The 16,832-nt window shown below is 31.9% G+C and overlaps 2 protein-coding genes and 1 pseudogene across 2 annotated transcripts; 1 reads left to right on the top strand and 2 right to left on the bottom strand.

Annotated features, from left to right (window-relative positions):
- The first annotated feature begins 1,069 nt into the window (after positions 1-1,069).
- On the top strand, positions 1,070-4,944 carry LOC106759218. The gene is made up of 8 exons (XM_014642278.2): positions 1,070-1,495; positions 1,633-1,677; positions 2,053-2,182; positions 2,814-2,877; positions 2,980-3,028; positions 3,105-3,202; positions 4,228-4,366; positions 4,538-4,944. The coding sequence occupies exons 1-8, from the start codon at positions 1,172-1,174 to the stop codon at positions 4,682-4,684; spliced, it is 996 nt and encodes a 331-aa protein (XP_014497764.2). The 5' UTR covers positions 1,070-1,171; the 3' UTR covers positions 4,685-4,944.
- Positions 4,945-5,001: 57 nt separating this feature from the next.
- On the bottom strand, positions 5,002-9,592 carry LOC106759217 (mannose-6-phosphate isomerase 1). Its single transcript, XM_014642277.2, has 5 exons — positions 8,871-9,592; positions 8,600-8,767; positions 6,702-6,914; positions 6,072-6,338; positions 5,002-5,614 (listed from the first exon to the last, which is right to left on the bottom strand). Exons 1-5 carry the CDS (start codon positions 9,159-9,161, stop codon positions 5,297-5,299), a joined length of 1,257 nt encoding a protein of 418 aa, XP_014497763.1. The 5' UTR covers positions 9,162-9,592; the 3' UTR covers positions 5,002-5,296.
- A 5,937-nt stretch (positions 9,593-15,529) lies between these two features.
- Positions 15,530-16,590, bottom strand: LOC106758527 (annotated as a pseudogene).
- Between the last annotated feature and the right edge of the window lie 242 nt (positions 16,591-16,832).

Here is a 16,832-nt window from a genome sequence, read left to right as displayed (position 1 = left end):
AAAAAACATAAAGATTAATTTTGTATTTAAAAAAAAAATCCAAAAAAATTGGGGGGGTGGGAGTTGGAATTGGGGAGGTACAGGGAGTAACTCCCCAATTCAATTGTATTTAACTTTGGACCAATGCATTTGGCCCACTTCAATTTAACTTGGGCTTTGAGCTACTTATATGGGTCATAAATTTCTTTTTTTTTAATTGTTTTAGGTTTTTTCTTCCTACACCTCTTTCCGTATCCACACAATTTTGGTAGGGTGCAAAAAGCAATTTTGGTATAATTCCATTGTGGATTTTATTGTCTATTTTACAGTTGTAGTCTTATTAGTTTGTGACATTCATTTCTTTTCAACAATTTTTGAGCTTGATTGGCAGTTTAGGATTTCAGATGCAGGAAGCAAATTCACTTAAGTCAGATGTTTCTTTTTGTTTATCTTTCTTTCACTATAACCTGTGAAAAAATGAATTGCTACACCTAATAATTTCAAAGTCCTTTTTAGTGATAAATAAGTAATATTTGAAATTATATTTTCCATAATCTATTTTTGTTTCAGTTGATCAGTAAATCTTGAAGATCTTTCAACAAAAAATTTATTTTTCTTCTTTTACATCAAAAGATTGAAGATCCAAACAATGCATTTTTCGTTTTTCAAATTACATAATTTCTTATTGACAAATTAATTATACTTAATTTCCATGGATCTTTATCTTTTGTTTTGTTAAAAGAATACATTTATTTATTGTTAAAAACATTCAATAGTAATTTTTTTTTCGTTTGTTTTAATTTAATCGGATTATATTAAAGAAATGCTAGTAACATTTAAAATAGCATATTTAATTTCTCAATTTATTTTATTGGAAATTAAAAAATCGCGAATATACTTTCCCTTCTCAAACTTGGATAAAAGAAAAACCCAAACAACTGAACAATTATTTTAAATATGTTTTAAAGTTTTATTTTAAATTAGTACTTTAATGCTTAATTTCTTTTCTTTGTGTATTTTAGTGAGTCAAAAACATTTCTCTAACATTTGAAATAATTAATTTAATTTACTTTTTATTCTATTACACTGAGAAAAGGAGAAGATACAGAAAACAGAGTAAGAGCTTGCTGTGGAGCGACCCTTATCTTGTTGGCGTCAAAGACCGAAGCTTTGAAGAAAAATAAGAGAGGCAATGGCTGTTTGTGTTTCTGGGTCGCACGCAATTTTCATTAACCGTTCCAATTTAAAGACTGTTGCGGTTCTGAGCAGAGAGAAGAAGATGGGAGTACAATACGATCTGAAGAAAGGGCAGAGTCGTAATTTCCATGAGCTCCCCTCTGGTCTAAGCATGGAGGTGATAGTGCAAAAGGGTGCAGAAATCAACAAAAATGTTGAATACCCTCCTTTGGTTTTTGTTCATGGAAGCTATCATGCTGCTTGGTGTTGGGCTGAACACTGGTTGCCCTTCTTTTCATCTTCTGGCTATGACTGTTATGCTGTTAGCTTGCTAGGACAGGTACATTCTTAAAAGGGTTACTTACATTTCAAAAAAATTCCCAAAATTTTGTTATAAGTATCTCATCCATGTTGGTATTGTTATCTATATGCACTTTCAAATGTGTCATCTTTTGGTGGTGATTTCTCCTTCGATAGGGTGAAAGTGATGGACCTGGCGATTCTGTTGCCGGTACACTTCAGGTGTGTACCTCTTCCTTTTCTACTTGAGATTTGTTTATAGAATAAACCACCAATTTAGACTCGTAAGTACTACTGTCTCGTAAATTGTGTTTGACGTAGTAAAACTTTTTCAGTAATTTTCGAAGTATTGAATATCTATCACTTTAGCCCTTAGGTTAATGAATTTCACTGAACTTAAGCTGTCCTTAAGTAGTTTAGACTGCTAACCGTACTTAAGTACTTCTTTTATGAGTAAGAATAACGCTTATATAAAATTTATGGTTTAACCTTTGTTTATCTATTAACTTTCAAATTTTGTTTGATAATTTAGGCGGATTTAATGGATTATAATCATATACTCTTATAGTTTCTTGTTAGTACCATGTTTTGCAGTAGACACACGCAAGAGATGTTGCAGATTTTATCTGTCGAAATATTAGATCACCGCCTGTGTTGGTTGGACATTCATTTGGAGGACTAATTATTCAATATTATATTTCCAATTTAGGAAGTGACAATCTCAAAGGTACTTTCTCGCCCTGGCTTATTTGTTAATTTGTTGAAAAATGTTAAATTAGATGATGATTCTGAATTTTAGTCTGCTACTATTGGTTAATTGTTAAGAATTATTTGCACCTGATGTTTATTTTTGGTTCTTTGAACTTGACATGAGAAAGCCGTGGTGAATGTTGCCAAATAAACATGTGGTATATTTTAGGATTCTATTATAGATGCATAGTTTTAAAAGAGTAACTTTTTGATAAAAAAATGTGCGAGAAAATAGGATTTATTTACCATTCTCTGACCAAACATTTAGATTATATCGGATCAGACTTAGATTTTGAATCAAACTAATTGGTTGAGATTGGATGAGATGATTTTATCTGTCAATACCCATTTCTATCTATGAACATTCATACGGTATACGTGTATAGTTGATGACAATTGGTCATGAGATTCAAAAGACAAATGCAACTTGTACAAAGTGTACTGAGCCGCTGGTGTATGCATTAGGAGCTTGTTATGGTATCATTTGGTCTGTCTTCTCTCCCCTCCCGCCATATATATGCATTTGTATCAAAACTCTCTATTATCTCTGATAATTTTTCATTTTTGGCTCATTGTGCTAATTCATTTGAGCTTGATCCTGTAAACAGAAGATTTATTCCCAAAGCTTAAAGGAGCTGGCCTCGTTTGCTCTGTACCTCCTTCTGGTAATAGGTAACTAAACTCTCAATTATGTTATTTCAATTCTTTAAGAGAGAAAGATGAACCTTTTAACTGTGACTGCACTGGTTGATATTTCTTGGTCAATTTTATTAGTGGGATAGTCTGGCGATATATCTTATCCAAGCCCATTACTGCCTTCAAGGTATTTGAACTTAATTTTCTGAAGAATGTGACTTTTTTCCGTGTTTGTCTTCTGATGTGCATACACCACCTGACAGATAACTCGCAGCTTGGCAGCAAAAGCTTTTCAGAGCTCTCTTCCCCTTTGTAAGGAGACATTTTTTTCAGCCACTATGGAAGATCACGTTGTTAAAAGGTTTGATGTCCTGGAACCATTCCTCCATGAGCATTTCCATTGCAATTTCAGATGGAAAGGTGATACTTTGTGATATATTCATGGCTTGTTACTACTTACAAAATTGTGGGAATGATTTAGTGAACAACATGTTCTGTCTTGTACTAAAACATTGGTAGTTCTAGCCAGAGCTTATTAAAAGGGCAGAGACAGGGGATAAAGCAAGGAGTTTCTTCTAAAAAAACATGCTTAACATACCTTGGCAAATGGCAGTTCACTTCGGTGAACCTCAAAATTATGAACATGTTTGAGTTTTTTTAGTAGGAAAGCATATTGATTTACTGTCATTGCAATTATTTAGAGTAATCTCAAATAATGTCCACAGGGAAGAATGTTTAAAAATCCTGAATTCATGTCAAATTTTGTAGGAGTTCAGTGTATGTTTATAATACCCCATAAACATAAAAATGTTGAACATGAACTTCATTTTTTTGTTAAATATCCTAAGACTTACTCTTTGTATATATTAATACCATGTTTTGATCCTTAGTCAACTTACTGAATATTTAGTTGTACTGTCCGTTGATATTCAAGTTTATTTAAGCTCACAATTCAACTCAAGTTAAAGCTTAGTTGTTAAGGTTAACAGGAGGGGGGGGTTTAGTTTAATTTTGCAACTTATTACCCATTTATTTCTAATGCTTTTGATGTTTAGGCATGTGGTTGTTGTTATAAGATCTAGTCAGCAACTCAGAACAAGCTTGCCGCAAAATGAAAATTTTTAATCCTCACTCCAACCACAAACTTAGCTCTAAAGTTAATCTGATTTATTTTTTATTCATGGCTTTTAGGTATATATACTCTGTGAGTGATGTGTTTATAATAATGTGGAAGTGCTTGAGCCAGTTTCATGCATTTTAATAATAATTACTTCGACTCATGATCAAGATATTGCGGAATGCTTTCCTGTTATATAGCCTCAAATTTTTTGTTGATTTTTCAAGCTTAAAGTCCTGAAGCCTTTTTGCCTTGTTCTCATATTTCAGATATCAAGAGCTAATGAAAGAAAGTTCGAGGATGCCGTTATTTGATTTAAGAAAGCTGAATGCATCTCTTCCTGTTCCTCCTGTGTCAAACTGTCCTTTTGAAATTCTTGTGTTGGGTGCAAAGAATGACTTCATTGTGGTAATTTTATGTTTAACGTTTAATTTAAGTAACTACGTGCTGTTTCCTCCTCCAACGATACTGTTTAATTCGTTGAATTATCATTGCCCAGTTATGTTTTCTACCAATAATTCCGCAACACTGATTCAACTTTTGATAGTGAATGTTTATTTTTTGTTGGTTATATTATAGGATGTAGAGGGACTCAAAGAAACAGCAAAGTTCTATGGTGTGTCACCTGTGTGCGTTGAAGCAGTTGCTCATGACATGATGTTGGATGTTGCGTGGGAGAGAGGTGCGGAAGTTATTCTTTCATGGCTAAATGGTTTGGAGAAGTAAGAAGCGAGAGATAGTAAAAAAAACCATCTGCTTCATTTTCTCATTTTATCCGAGAACATGCAAAGATGTGTCTTGCTTGAGATAATTAGAAATGATGCAATAATGTTGAAGGTGTTCTAATCTTCAAGGTAGGTCATAGAAGAAATGTTGATTTGAGTTGTAATACACGATCCAGATATCCAATCTCCATTCATATAAGTATCTGTACTTCAGCATTCTAATGTACTTGAATTTTTATGATAGATTCTCATTAACACTCACTATGGTATTGAAATGCAAATGGAGTACATCACATATAATAGATAGCCAGATGAAAGTTTCAGACACCAAAAACACCTAACGCTTTCTTTATTGTGATTTCTCTATGCAAAGATACTTGTAGGCGCTTCGTTTATTATATAAAATGATAAAATAGGAATACATGAGGAGATGAAGCTTTTAACGAGCATTATTATAAACAACAAACTAATGACACTGGACAACCCACTTCTATATAATGAACTTTTCTCTAAGACTCAGTTGTGATTTTTTTTTTTTACTCTTGCATGTACACTAAACTGTTTCTATTCCAGGCAGCACATAACTGCATATTTCACTCCCTTGTGCTGAAGGTTAGGAAGCCTGAAAAACCTTGCTATTTACCCCTGTTCTGTACAGATGCAATTCAGATGCGCTGGTAACACTAATCTCAGTGTTAGCGGCTGCAAAAAGAACATCACCTTGGGTGACTACGTGCCCTTTGGGTGATCCTGTATTCATATTTCCTTCCCCAACAGTCACCAAAAATATGGAAGGACCTGGAACTGCTGGAAACACCACTCTTTCCCCTTGAGGAAGAATACAACGATCAATCTCAAATTCCTCAAATGGTGGGGTATATTTATTTACATATTGATTAAGAGAAACTCCATGCAATATCTCAGGAGAACCCTGTAAGAAAATAGAGAAAAAAAATGGCCTCAAACATAGAATCTCATGTATTCTGCCACCTATTGAGTGATAATTTCAAATCAACATCCCTCAAAATGTGTTTCAGCCTTAAACTATATATGCATGTCTACTAGTGTGCTGCTCATGTTGAGTCAATACTTCACACAATAATCAACAAGCAGTCCATGTGGCATGGTGAAGGCCAAGGATAAAAGAAACAAAAGAGAAGTAATCAATATGGATCAATCCATAGCCCAGATGAAATTCAAAGAAGAAAAAAAACCGAGACGTGCCTAACCTAAGTGATCAGGTGTAAGGCAGAAGAAATACAAGGTTTAACATGTCATTATTTATTGGAATTCCTATCAACGAAAAACCAAAGGGAACAGTAAATTACTTCAACTAAACTGAATATCTGAACGAAAGGATCTAACAACAGCCTTGATGCATCCTTTACCTGTTTGTACGTGAGCATAGAACAAAGGGTCTGGACATCTCTGTGTTTGGGAGTTAGACCAGCTCGCACAACATTGTCAGAAGTTGCCATGCATTCAACGCACTCCCCAGACAAATATGCGTGTGGTTCGTTTGCCCCCAGGAACAAAGCTTCACCGGGATTGAGTTTTACAAGGTTAAGAAAGAAGGCTGCTATGACACCAACATCAGATGGATATTGCATTTCCAACCGCAGTACTAGCTGCTCTTTATCTGTCAACTGCCTCACCTGACGCATAACTCAACAAAAAAGAAAGAAAAGAACATAATTATTAGATTAATGATGTGACAAGAAGGTGAAGTCTTGTGAATAGAAAAATCTGTGACGGTATCCAGTACATAATACAGATAGGATCAGATATACAGATAACTGTGGTTTCAGAATAAGTAGTTTGTATTGTATTCATTACTTTTGACCATGAGACTATATGAACCTTGGAACAGACTTAAATTGCCACATATTTTCTGACATGTTTACATGGACTATATTATATCTAAATAACAATATGGGTATAAAAGGAACAGAACCAGAATGATAGATTAGCGCATATGTTAAACTCTTAAAACCAAATAGCCCATGTAACGAACAAACCTCATTCTCCTGAAGCAGACGACTTTTCAATATGTTTACTGCATCAGTTACTCTCTCTTTATCAGCTGACATGAGATCGGTGAACACTGCCTTCAAAACGGGTTTCACCTTTTCTTCATCATCCTCATCGTTAGTTTGTAAGACCAGGTTTGTATTTGTAGCACCAACTAGTTCCACAATTTCGGGAATAGAATGAAGCACACCCTTGAGCTCCTAAACAGAAACAGGGAGATTGCTCATTTACTAAGATATCATTAAAGCAAGTTAATGTCTTAGCATCTATCACAAGTTCTAACCCCTACAAAGACAGAACTTAAAGGAAAAAGTTTAAAGAAAAAACTAGGGAAAAGAATCACTGATCAACATGAACCACCCAAGAAATTTTTTCCCATAAACAGTAAATATCTTTGAATTATTGCCATGATTAAAAATACAGAATCCTATTGGTCTCAAACTACAAAGAAATATTCCTCTACTGAAATTTTTGGTTTTCAAGTACAACCAGGTAATTTTTACACAAGAAATATTCTTTGGCTTAGATTTTTGGTGTTCAAGTATAAATTGGTAATTATTTCCATCTTTGCTTTATCAAACAAATAGACCTTTTAATGCTTGGGTTATGCAATTTTAAAAAAAAAACAAATGCTGATTCAATTTTCCACCTCAGAGAGTTACAGAAATAAACCATGGCAGCATCCATATATGAATGAACTCGAAAGTTAATGAGTGAATACTCATCACATTCCTCATGTAAACCAAAAGAAAATAACAATAAACGTCAAATCCCCCAAGCCAAATCAAATCCCGTGGAAACCTTCAATTAAAGTAACATAGCTTCGGTTTGGCAGCCCACACTAAGATCTATAATAAAACGAAATCATACTTCCACCATCTGCCCTATAACTCTCACTCTCATACTTTATTCATTCAAACGGATATCATTCGATTCTTTTGACATAATCTCTATTAATTGTGTTGTTTGTTGGCTATCACAGGTTGGAATGCATCAGAAAGAAGCCTGTGAACAAATGGAAACGTGATTGACATAATAAGGAAATTAAAGTTAACAGAGAAAGGAACGTTCAGTCACGTCACAGGGATTGTACCTAACAGGTGGGCTGTTCTTATCCAATCACTAAAAGTCCATGAATACTGAATATCTTTTAACTTTTAAAAAAGTGGTTTTTAACACATGAAACTCTACAGGAAAACAATAAAAAATTCTGATGTATCTACAATCAACAACAATATGTAGGGCAGAAAATTCGCGCAGACCCTTTCGTCTTTTCTGCCATATAATATAAGGTTCAAACTCAAAAGCATCCATTCGAAGTTGAAAAACACAGCACAGACATAAAGTTTTTTTTTTTGTTGTTGAACAGTCGATGAAAAATCAAAACCGTTGTTCTCATCGTATTCATACCAAGAACTTAAAATATAATAAAAATGTAATTTATTCATTTAATTTCTAATTGTTCCCATTTTAAATTTCTGGTCCCTTCACAGTGTTTGGTTGTAGGTTATTGTTGCTAGTTTATACTGTCAGAAAGTTTTATCCGGGGACCTCAGCAAGAGCCAAAACTAGCTCATACGTACGTGTCAGAATTAAACATTTCTTGTATACAAAATAAACCTTAAAAGAGTGATGCTAAATCCTCCTGTTAATCCTGTTATAAATCTTCCAACTCTTGATAAACAGAATATTATATGAAAAAGTAAATCCTATCTTGAAAATACAAAGTTTATTATTATCATGCAAAAGAGGTAGGCTTGGTAGAATGGTGGGAGGTCGAAGAGGAAGATTTAGAGTGATTGAACTTAGTCTGGAGACAATTACAGAGAACACATGAACAATTTAACAAAATAAAATAAAAATAATCCAAAGAATGGAGTGGTACCTTGAGAGTGATGAATCCACAAAGAGCCTCAAAATTAGTTATTGCAAGAGCCATCTCCGGTTTGTGATTTCCATCTTTATACAAATCCGGGTGCAACTTGTGCAGAATTCTAGCCAACTCCTTATCAGGGTGAGCCTGAATAGACAAAGCCTTCCCCACAGACAGCACCTAACAAACATAACGAGCTGAAAAGATTTAATCTTGCGCCAAAACCGAAACAGCCACTTACACAACCAGTGACAATTACAAAGGAGGGATCGGAGAGATATACCTTGAACAAGAAAGGGAGATCAGAACCCCATTTGCGAAGAACCTGGTCTCCTAGCACATCAGGGTTGTCGGAAATCCAGGACTTAAGGGAGACCCCATTGGAGGCCAAGAAAGAAGGTCCTGAATCGTGGGTACCAATCCAAAGCTCGGCATAAGGATCATCTGCGTGAAATGGAGTGTTGGAATTGAGCGCGTGGAGTCTGGCAACCTCGGAGACGCGACCAGGGAGACCCCAATCGTAGTTTTTGACGGAGCAACGGAGTCTCTGAAGATGACAGGGAGAATCCTCCATTGGTGTGGCGATAGCAACGAGAGTCTCAATGAAGGAAAGAGAATGGGAATTGAAATTGAGGCAGAGGCATTGCTGGTATTTGAAGAGTGAGTGAGAGAGAAGATGGCGCAAGCGGAGGAAAAGGAAGGTGTGGGATGTGTCCTTTTCTGATGCAAGTTTTCCACTTTCTTTCCTATCAACTGCTCTGATTTGATCTTATCTTCTTCTTCTTGAGTGGGTTTCTTCGTGTTTACCTTTTGTTACTTTCTTTCTTGCTTTCTCAGATGCCTCTAAGAACAAGGAATTTCATACAACAACCTTAATCTGCTACAGACAATTTATGAACCTTCTTAATCTTTCCAATTCTACAAAAACGCTTCTTTTCTCAAGATTTCGATTCACTCCCACTTTTCTAAGAGAAAAAGTGGAAGTGAAGGTCAAAATCACAGACTCAAAAACAGGTAAAAAATCTCTAAGGATTGGTCATGGTTTTATAGCAAAAAATAACGTGAAAATAGAATGGAATTCTGTGATGAAGAAAAATTAATTTTATTATTATAATTAATATATTGTTATTATTTATTACTGTGGTTATTTTTGTTTATTATTACTCTTAATTCATTTATTATTATTACCGTGAACAAATCACATTGAATTTACATCATGTTGAAGACAAATTTTAAGTAAGGTGATTTGAGATTAGAAAATTATATTTTCCACGTTCGAATTTAATTTACTTTATTTATAAAGAATAACTTTCACTTGAAATTTTGTTTAGGCATGATTTTTAACTAAGTTTTTGATGAAAATATCCTCATAATCATACAAGATATCATTTTCCTGTGTTAAGAATAAAAAAAAACATTACAAAAATATATTATTTTTCGATTTAAAGAAATTTATAATATAATCTTGTTTATTAATCTATGCATACTTTGATTATTTTTAGATTCATAATTTTGAGGATTTTAGAAATCATAACTTTTGGGTATGAGAAAATTAAATTTCTCTAGTTCCAAAACAGACCTACATAAATAAAAAGATACATATTCAATAGTTGACTTTAAACCTTGGATGACTATCCAAATTTAGTATTTTTTTTTTGTTTTGCCGTAAACTTATATAGTTCAAGTTTCTGATTTATTAAATATAACTTTTGATTTATTAATAAATACTCAATCCAATATTTTATATTCACAATATATTAAATTTTTGTTTCATGATATCATGCGTCCACTCAATTTTTATAATCTTTTTATTTATTTATTCCTATCAAAACCATTTTTTCACTCATACCCTTTCACTTTTTTTCTCTCACTTTGACCAGTAAATTATTTTTGTATACTTTTTTACTATTACTTCTTTCCTTCTCCGATAATAGTTTTTTTTTAATCATGGCACTCTTATTAAAAATTTAATTAATACATGTTTAGTAGATATATTAACAGTAAATTATTCTTAACAAGTTTTGAATGGAAGAAGTAATTGTTATTTATTATTTATTTATTATATTATTATTACAGTTAATATATTTCAACTGAAAAAAGTACTATACCAAATGTAATTATGAAATAATTAAGATTAATTAATTATGTGTTACGAGTGATGAGTGATGTTGGCCAACCAATAGAATTGAATAATACAATAAAAACGTTGGAAGTCAACTTACCCTATTTGTTGGAGAAAGACAAGCAAAAAAATATATATAAATATAAAAAAGATTGTATGAAATTTAATTTTGCAATTAATCAATTTAAAACCAAAATAGTTGTTTTCACATCATTTTAATTATTGTATTGTATGATTGTCTAATCAACTAAAATCCATAAATCATTAGTAAAATTATTCTACACATCGTCATTAGTAAGATTATTCTACACATCGATATTATGACAAGATGATCCTGAAAAAGAGAATGAATGGTAACTAATAAGAAAATTAACTCTAACATTTAATATTTTGATATAAAAGGAATACAATTAAATCATCATTAATTAAATGTCTATTCCAAGTCAAATAAATATAAATTTGAAGTAAAACATTTTCTAACGGTGCATTAACATCTACCCTACCGAAACAATTATATTATTATTACTATTATCACTTTTATTATTACATTAATTACATTATGAAAGAGGAAGTCATAGACCTTAAAAAAATTAGGCATAATATATGAGTTATTAGTTTGGAAATGTAAATAATTTAAGGGAATGAGTGTGATTTATTTTTACTATGGCCTTCAATAATGGAGAATGTATGTTTTCAAAAAACAATCGAGTATATGAACTGATTATATATGCAGAGTACGAACAAACATTATAATTTCTTTAAGAACTTTAAGGGAAAGTTTGCATGTGAGTCTCAAATGATTTTTTCTTCTTTCTTCTTTATTTCACTTATAACAAACAAAGTGTTAGTCGTTAATATTAATTGTCATAAGCAAAAGTTAAGAATTAATATTTTAAGGTGTAGAAAATAATTTAGATATATAAATAAACGAATATATTTTTCAAACACAGATTTAAGATTAAACTATAAACCACGTACTTCTGAAATAACATTATCTCTCAATATATGTATGAGTTCTATACCAATATGCACAAATATTATCAAATATGTTTAAATATATTTACATGCAACTTTTAAAACTGAATTAAGAATCACGTGTGTGAGAGAAACAAATCCCGTATGTAATACAAATTTTAGTTTTATTATATTTATTTACAAATCTTAAAATTGAATTAAGAATCAATACGTGCTTTTAAGATCCACTAAAGAATTAATCATTTTGAATTAAGGCTTATTGCCATTAACTTAAATAAGATATAAACTATAAATAGAATTTAGGAATAATGCATTTGTAATGATAGAATCTGGCTTTTAGATATTATTTGGTTACAAAGTTTTTCTCCATAAAAAGTATTACATAATATATCCTATTTATAAGAACGACTAAGTGAATGATGGTGTTAGAGAGACTATTTTTTTTAAACACTTGCAATAAAATATTAGCTTTTCTTACGCAACTTCGTATATTATTTTATACGTTAAAAAAAAAAAAAAAGCTTTATTGAATCTACTTGTCTATTTTATATTAAATTGAAAAGTTTTTGAAATGAAATACAAGTAAACAGTGGAATGGATGTAATTCTTTATTTAATTAAAAACTATATTTATATTTTCTAAGGTTTTCTCAAAAGTACATACGATCCTTATTATTTTATGTTTATGATATTTTTTGTAAAAAAATTTATGCTAATATCTCCCAAAATTTAACCTCAATATGTTCCCACGATTATTTTCAATTTCATAAAAAAAATATATTAATATGTTTTTATTGTTGAAAATATTAAAGAAAACGTTGTGTAAATCGCAAAAAACGTAAAATAAAGTTACTTGCAAACTTAAGAAACCTAAAAGTATATATGAGTCTTTCTTTACGAGTTAAAAATTTAGTATGTTTCTTGAATAACAAGAAATGCCTTATAATACACAGAAAATGAATATATAATATGGTTCTTAATAAAAAAAAAGTTAAAATGAGAAATACAGAAAAAATAAGTGATAATTTTTAATATTTTCGTAGGTGAAAGAAAGGTGCATGTTTTTTTTACGAGGAAGCAAGGAAAGCAATGATTAATAAGATTTTGAGGAACAAGAAACAAACACGTAATCATGTCGATGTTAGAGGCACGTGAAAAAATACAAAATGACAAAAAACCCTCAGGTACCACGGAAACGACGCCGTCGGATGGGTCGGTGCAGTGTGTTTGTAACGTAACAGAACTAACTATCACCATCGAGTGGGTCCCACGACTCGATAACCGGTTCGCCGACAAAACCAGCCCATCTTCCATTCATAAAACGATGCTTCTTAAACTTTTTTCAATTTATTTATTTATTTAGGGTTATTAAATTAGATTTAAATATGATAAATTTATTTAAAAAAATTATGAAAATTATTATATTAGAGTAGTTGATTACCCACATTGAAGAACATGGATTGGTGAAAAGGATTGAAGAGCTACTCATTTTTTTCACAATAGAAACTATAAGTGATATGAATGATAAACAAGTTTTTGTGCATGTTTTCTTCGAAAATTTACATCAAGAAATAAATTTAATTTGAATATATAAATATAAGTGAAAATATATTTTATGGAAAATAAAATATTCTCAACGAAATATCTTCACCTTACAAACCATCCATTTTATAAGAATAAATATATAACAATATATAGCATAGAAAAATAGAAGAAAACAATAAAATTAGTTGGTGAAACATTAAATGAATAAAAAATGGTGAAATATATCTAGATAGCAACAAGTGGTACATGATTGAGTCAATTAAAATAAGGTATCACGTTTAAATCTTTTGAAAAAGATATGATTGAAACGAATTATTGGTGGTCAATTAGGTTATTGATGAAATGAATGCATGCGAGAAATTGTTTTTAAGAAAATGAAAAAAAATATATATGTTACTGCATAGTGTGATCAAATAATAAATAAATAAATAAATAAAAAGTAAGAAAAATAATGTCCAATGAGAAATATAAAGAATTAATGGTTGGATTTTTCTTTTATTAAGATGGAGGTCAACCTGTTATGTAACTTGTTGACAGTCAAAGTATTTGTTCTTACTTTACTGTTATGTAACATTTTATTCTTTATCAATAAGGAAGCTTCATCAATAACCTAATTGACCACCAATAATTCGTTTTAACTCATCTTTTTATTAAAACTTTACATTTATAAAAGATTTGAATGACCATGACATTTATAAAGGTTATCAAAAGCTACTTTACAACTGAAAATATTTATTTAAACACATCAAACCCACTGCATATTCCAGTTTCTGCATGATTGTTTAATTAGTCGGTCACCTAATATATATACATAATATTTTTAAGAAAAAACTATATATAAATTAAAATTTATCTATAACAAATAAAAGGAAATACATCTTAGAGAAATTAAATATAAACCTTTCAAATCTACACCATGCAATAGAGAGCCTAAAAAACAAAAAAATGATTTAACTGTAGTGAGGTGAGTGGGTAAGGAATTCATAGAATATTATTCAGCTGATAAGGATGGCAAAGTGATTGGATAATGTATTATTATTATGATGATGTGTAGTGATAATGATAAATAAATATTATAAATAATAATCAGTGATGCAAATTTATCCATTTATTGAAGCAAGAGGATATAAGGAAAAACTTCTTTTAACAACACTTTTTTAACAACTTTTTGACAACCCATACGTGGCAGCTTGTGATTGGTCCGTTTTAAATATTTTTTAAACATAAATTCAAATAGACTAATAAAATGATGACACATGTCCTGTTGTCAGAAAAGTTGTCAAAAAATGTTGTTAAAATATCATTGTCCAGGATATNCTGTTGTCAGAAAAGTTGTCAAAAAATGTTGTTAAAATATCATTGTCCAGGATATAAATATATATATATATATATATATATATATATATATATATACAAATAGATATATATATATATATATATATATATATATATATATATATATATATATATACTTCTATTGTAGGTCACATATTCATCAATAACTTGTTATATATACAAATAAAAGGTTGTTCACCTCTTATCTCATTCCAATAAATTTAATCGAGATGTTTATCAGAATATATTTAAACTATTGTACAGAGTTTATCACAATTACTAACTGCACCGGAGAACGAAAAATACAGAATTTTTTCTTTTTTCTGGAAATCTCTGTCCAGAACATATGCAGAAGTGTTAGCATTATATGTATTCTGAAATTTTTGTTCCAAAAGTTCTATTTCGAAAGGTCTTATCTGAAATACATTTATTATGTTTCAGAAATTCTGTTTTGAAAATTTTGTTCTGGATGTTTTATTCCAAAAATTTTGTTTTAGAATTCTAAAAAAGTTGTTTCTGAAACTTTTCGAAAGTCAGTTTCCAGAGGTTAAAATAGTTATTTTGAAAATTTAAAAGTGTGTGAAGAAATTGTGAGAATTCAGGAAGTAAAATCCGAGAAAGTGATTAGTAAGGCCCTAAATACTTTATTGGACTAGGTTTTATGTTGGGCTTTGGTAGCAACAAAGAAAATAGGACCTGATTGAAGGGTGTTACTCCCTCCACCTCCCTTGTTCTACCCTGTACCTTCCCATTTTTTTTAACTTTTTTCATATTATCAAAATAACCTTTTTTTATTATATTTTTTATTTTTTTAACCCTCTGTTTAAGTAACCTAGATTTACTTTTCCCTTTACTATTTCACTCATCTGTAACAACACCCCCACCACTCCCACCTTCTGACTCTCGTTCCCCTTCTCAGTTTCATTTTTTAACCTCTTACTCCCAACTCTCCCAGTCCAATGCATTTCGTGGTCCTCCTCTGTGCATTTTGTGGTGGTGCAGGGTTTGGTGTGTGCGACGGTGTGCCTGTGCGTGCGGCGGTGCAACAGGTTTTTGCGGAGGGGCGATGATGTGTTCAGTGGTGCGTTTCTGTCTGTTGATCTTCGACAGGTTCGACAGGTTAGTTTTTCGTTTCGTTTCTTGGTTGTGTTGATATCTGTTTTTTTTTTTTTAAATGTATGTAATATAGTATTTATGTGTTGCTTTGTGTGCCTGGTTTCGTTTTTCTGTGTTTGAGGTTGTCTGAGTGCGGAAGAAGAAGACGCAGGCATAAACGGATGTCACACATCCGTTTGGACCTGAAACGGATGTCGATATCCGTGGACGGATGACCATATCCGTTTAAAGAAGTTTCAAAAAGGGTGTACCTCGCCGCCACATATATAACACCAGCGCCAAGGCGGCCAATAAATATGCAGAAGCTGAAGACTGACAATAATATGGTTGTATCTTCTACACCTAAGGCAACTCCAATTTGAGCCAAATTATTGAGAACCGTTACTCCTAAGCCAGCCCCAAGGAAATAAGCAAACCAACAAAGCCAGAAGTCTGCTTTGATGAAAGCTTCACGGAACTTGAAATCATCTCCCCTCTTAGGTCTCCTTTTCTGCATCACTACTCCCTGTCCTTCTGCAATGAGCATCTCAACATTCGAGAAATCACCCCTTTCATGAAAACTTTCAAGAATAGCAGCTGAAGAAGATGGTGTTAGCAGTGGACTTGTCTGCGTTGAAATGTCACTCTCCGATGCCAAATTATCTAAAGAACCAACCAGTGAAACGTTGCACTTGGAATTAGAAGGAAATAATGTCAATTTTATAGGAATTGCAAAGGGAGCTATCAAAAGTAAAACCATTATGGCAATCAAAAAGTAGGTTACAACATCATTTAATAGAGACCACCTCACTCACAATTGTGGTGACAACAAGATAGGAGGCAAGTAAAACACTTGCAGCTTGGAAAAAAATAAAATGTACATGCATTGAAGAGTCTTCACCAGAAGGAGTGCAAGGCCGAATGAAGAACATCATCAATAAACATAAAGAATAACTAGGTTATCTAGGGGTTAGTGAATGAAATCATAAAATTTTAACCTAAATATAAACTTTTACTAAAGGATAAAATAGGAATACAAAAAATAGAACAAAGGGTAAAAATGGAAGGAGGAGGTGTAGGGAGCAAGTGTGGAGGTGCAGGGAGCAGCGCCCCTGATTGAGTCGTGGGTGTTGCTTCCTCGACCTTCCCGTTTGATTTCTCTGTCTCCTCAACT

This window comes from Vigna radiata, chromosome 4 (assembly GCF_000741045.1).
Source record: "Vigna radiata var. radiata cultivar VC1973A chromosome 4, Vradiata_ver6, whole genome shotgun sequence".
Classification (NCBI taxonomy): Eukaryota; Viridiplantae; Streptophyta; class Magnoliopsida; order Fabales; family Fabaceae; genus Vigna; species Vigna radiata.
The sequence above is the reverse complement of the archived record's forward strand: the minus strand, read 5'-3'. Positions and strand labels throughout refer to the sequence as shown.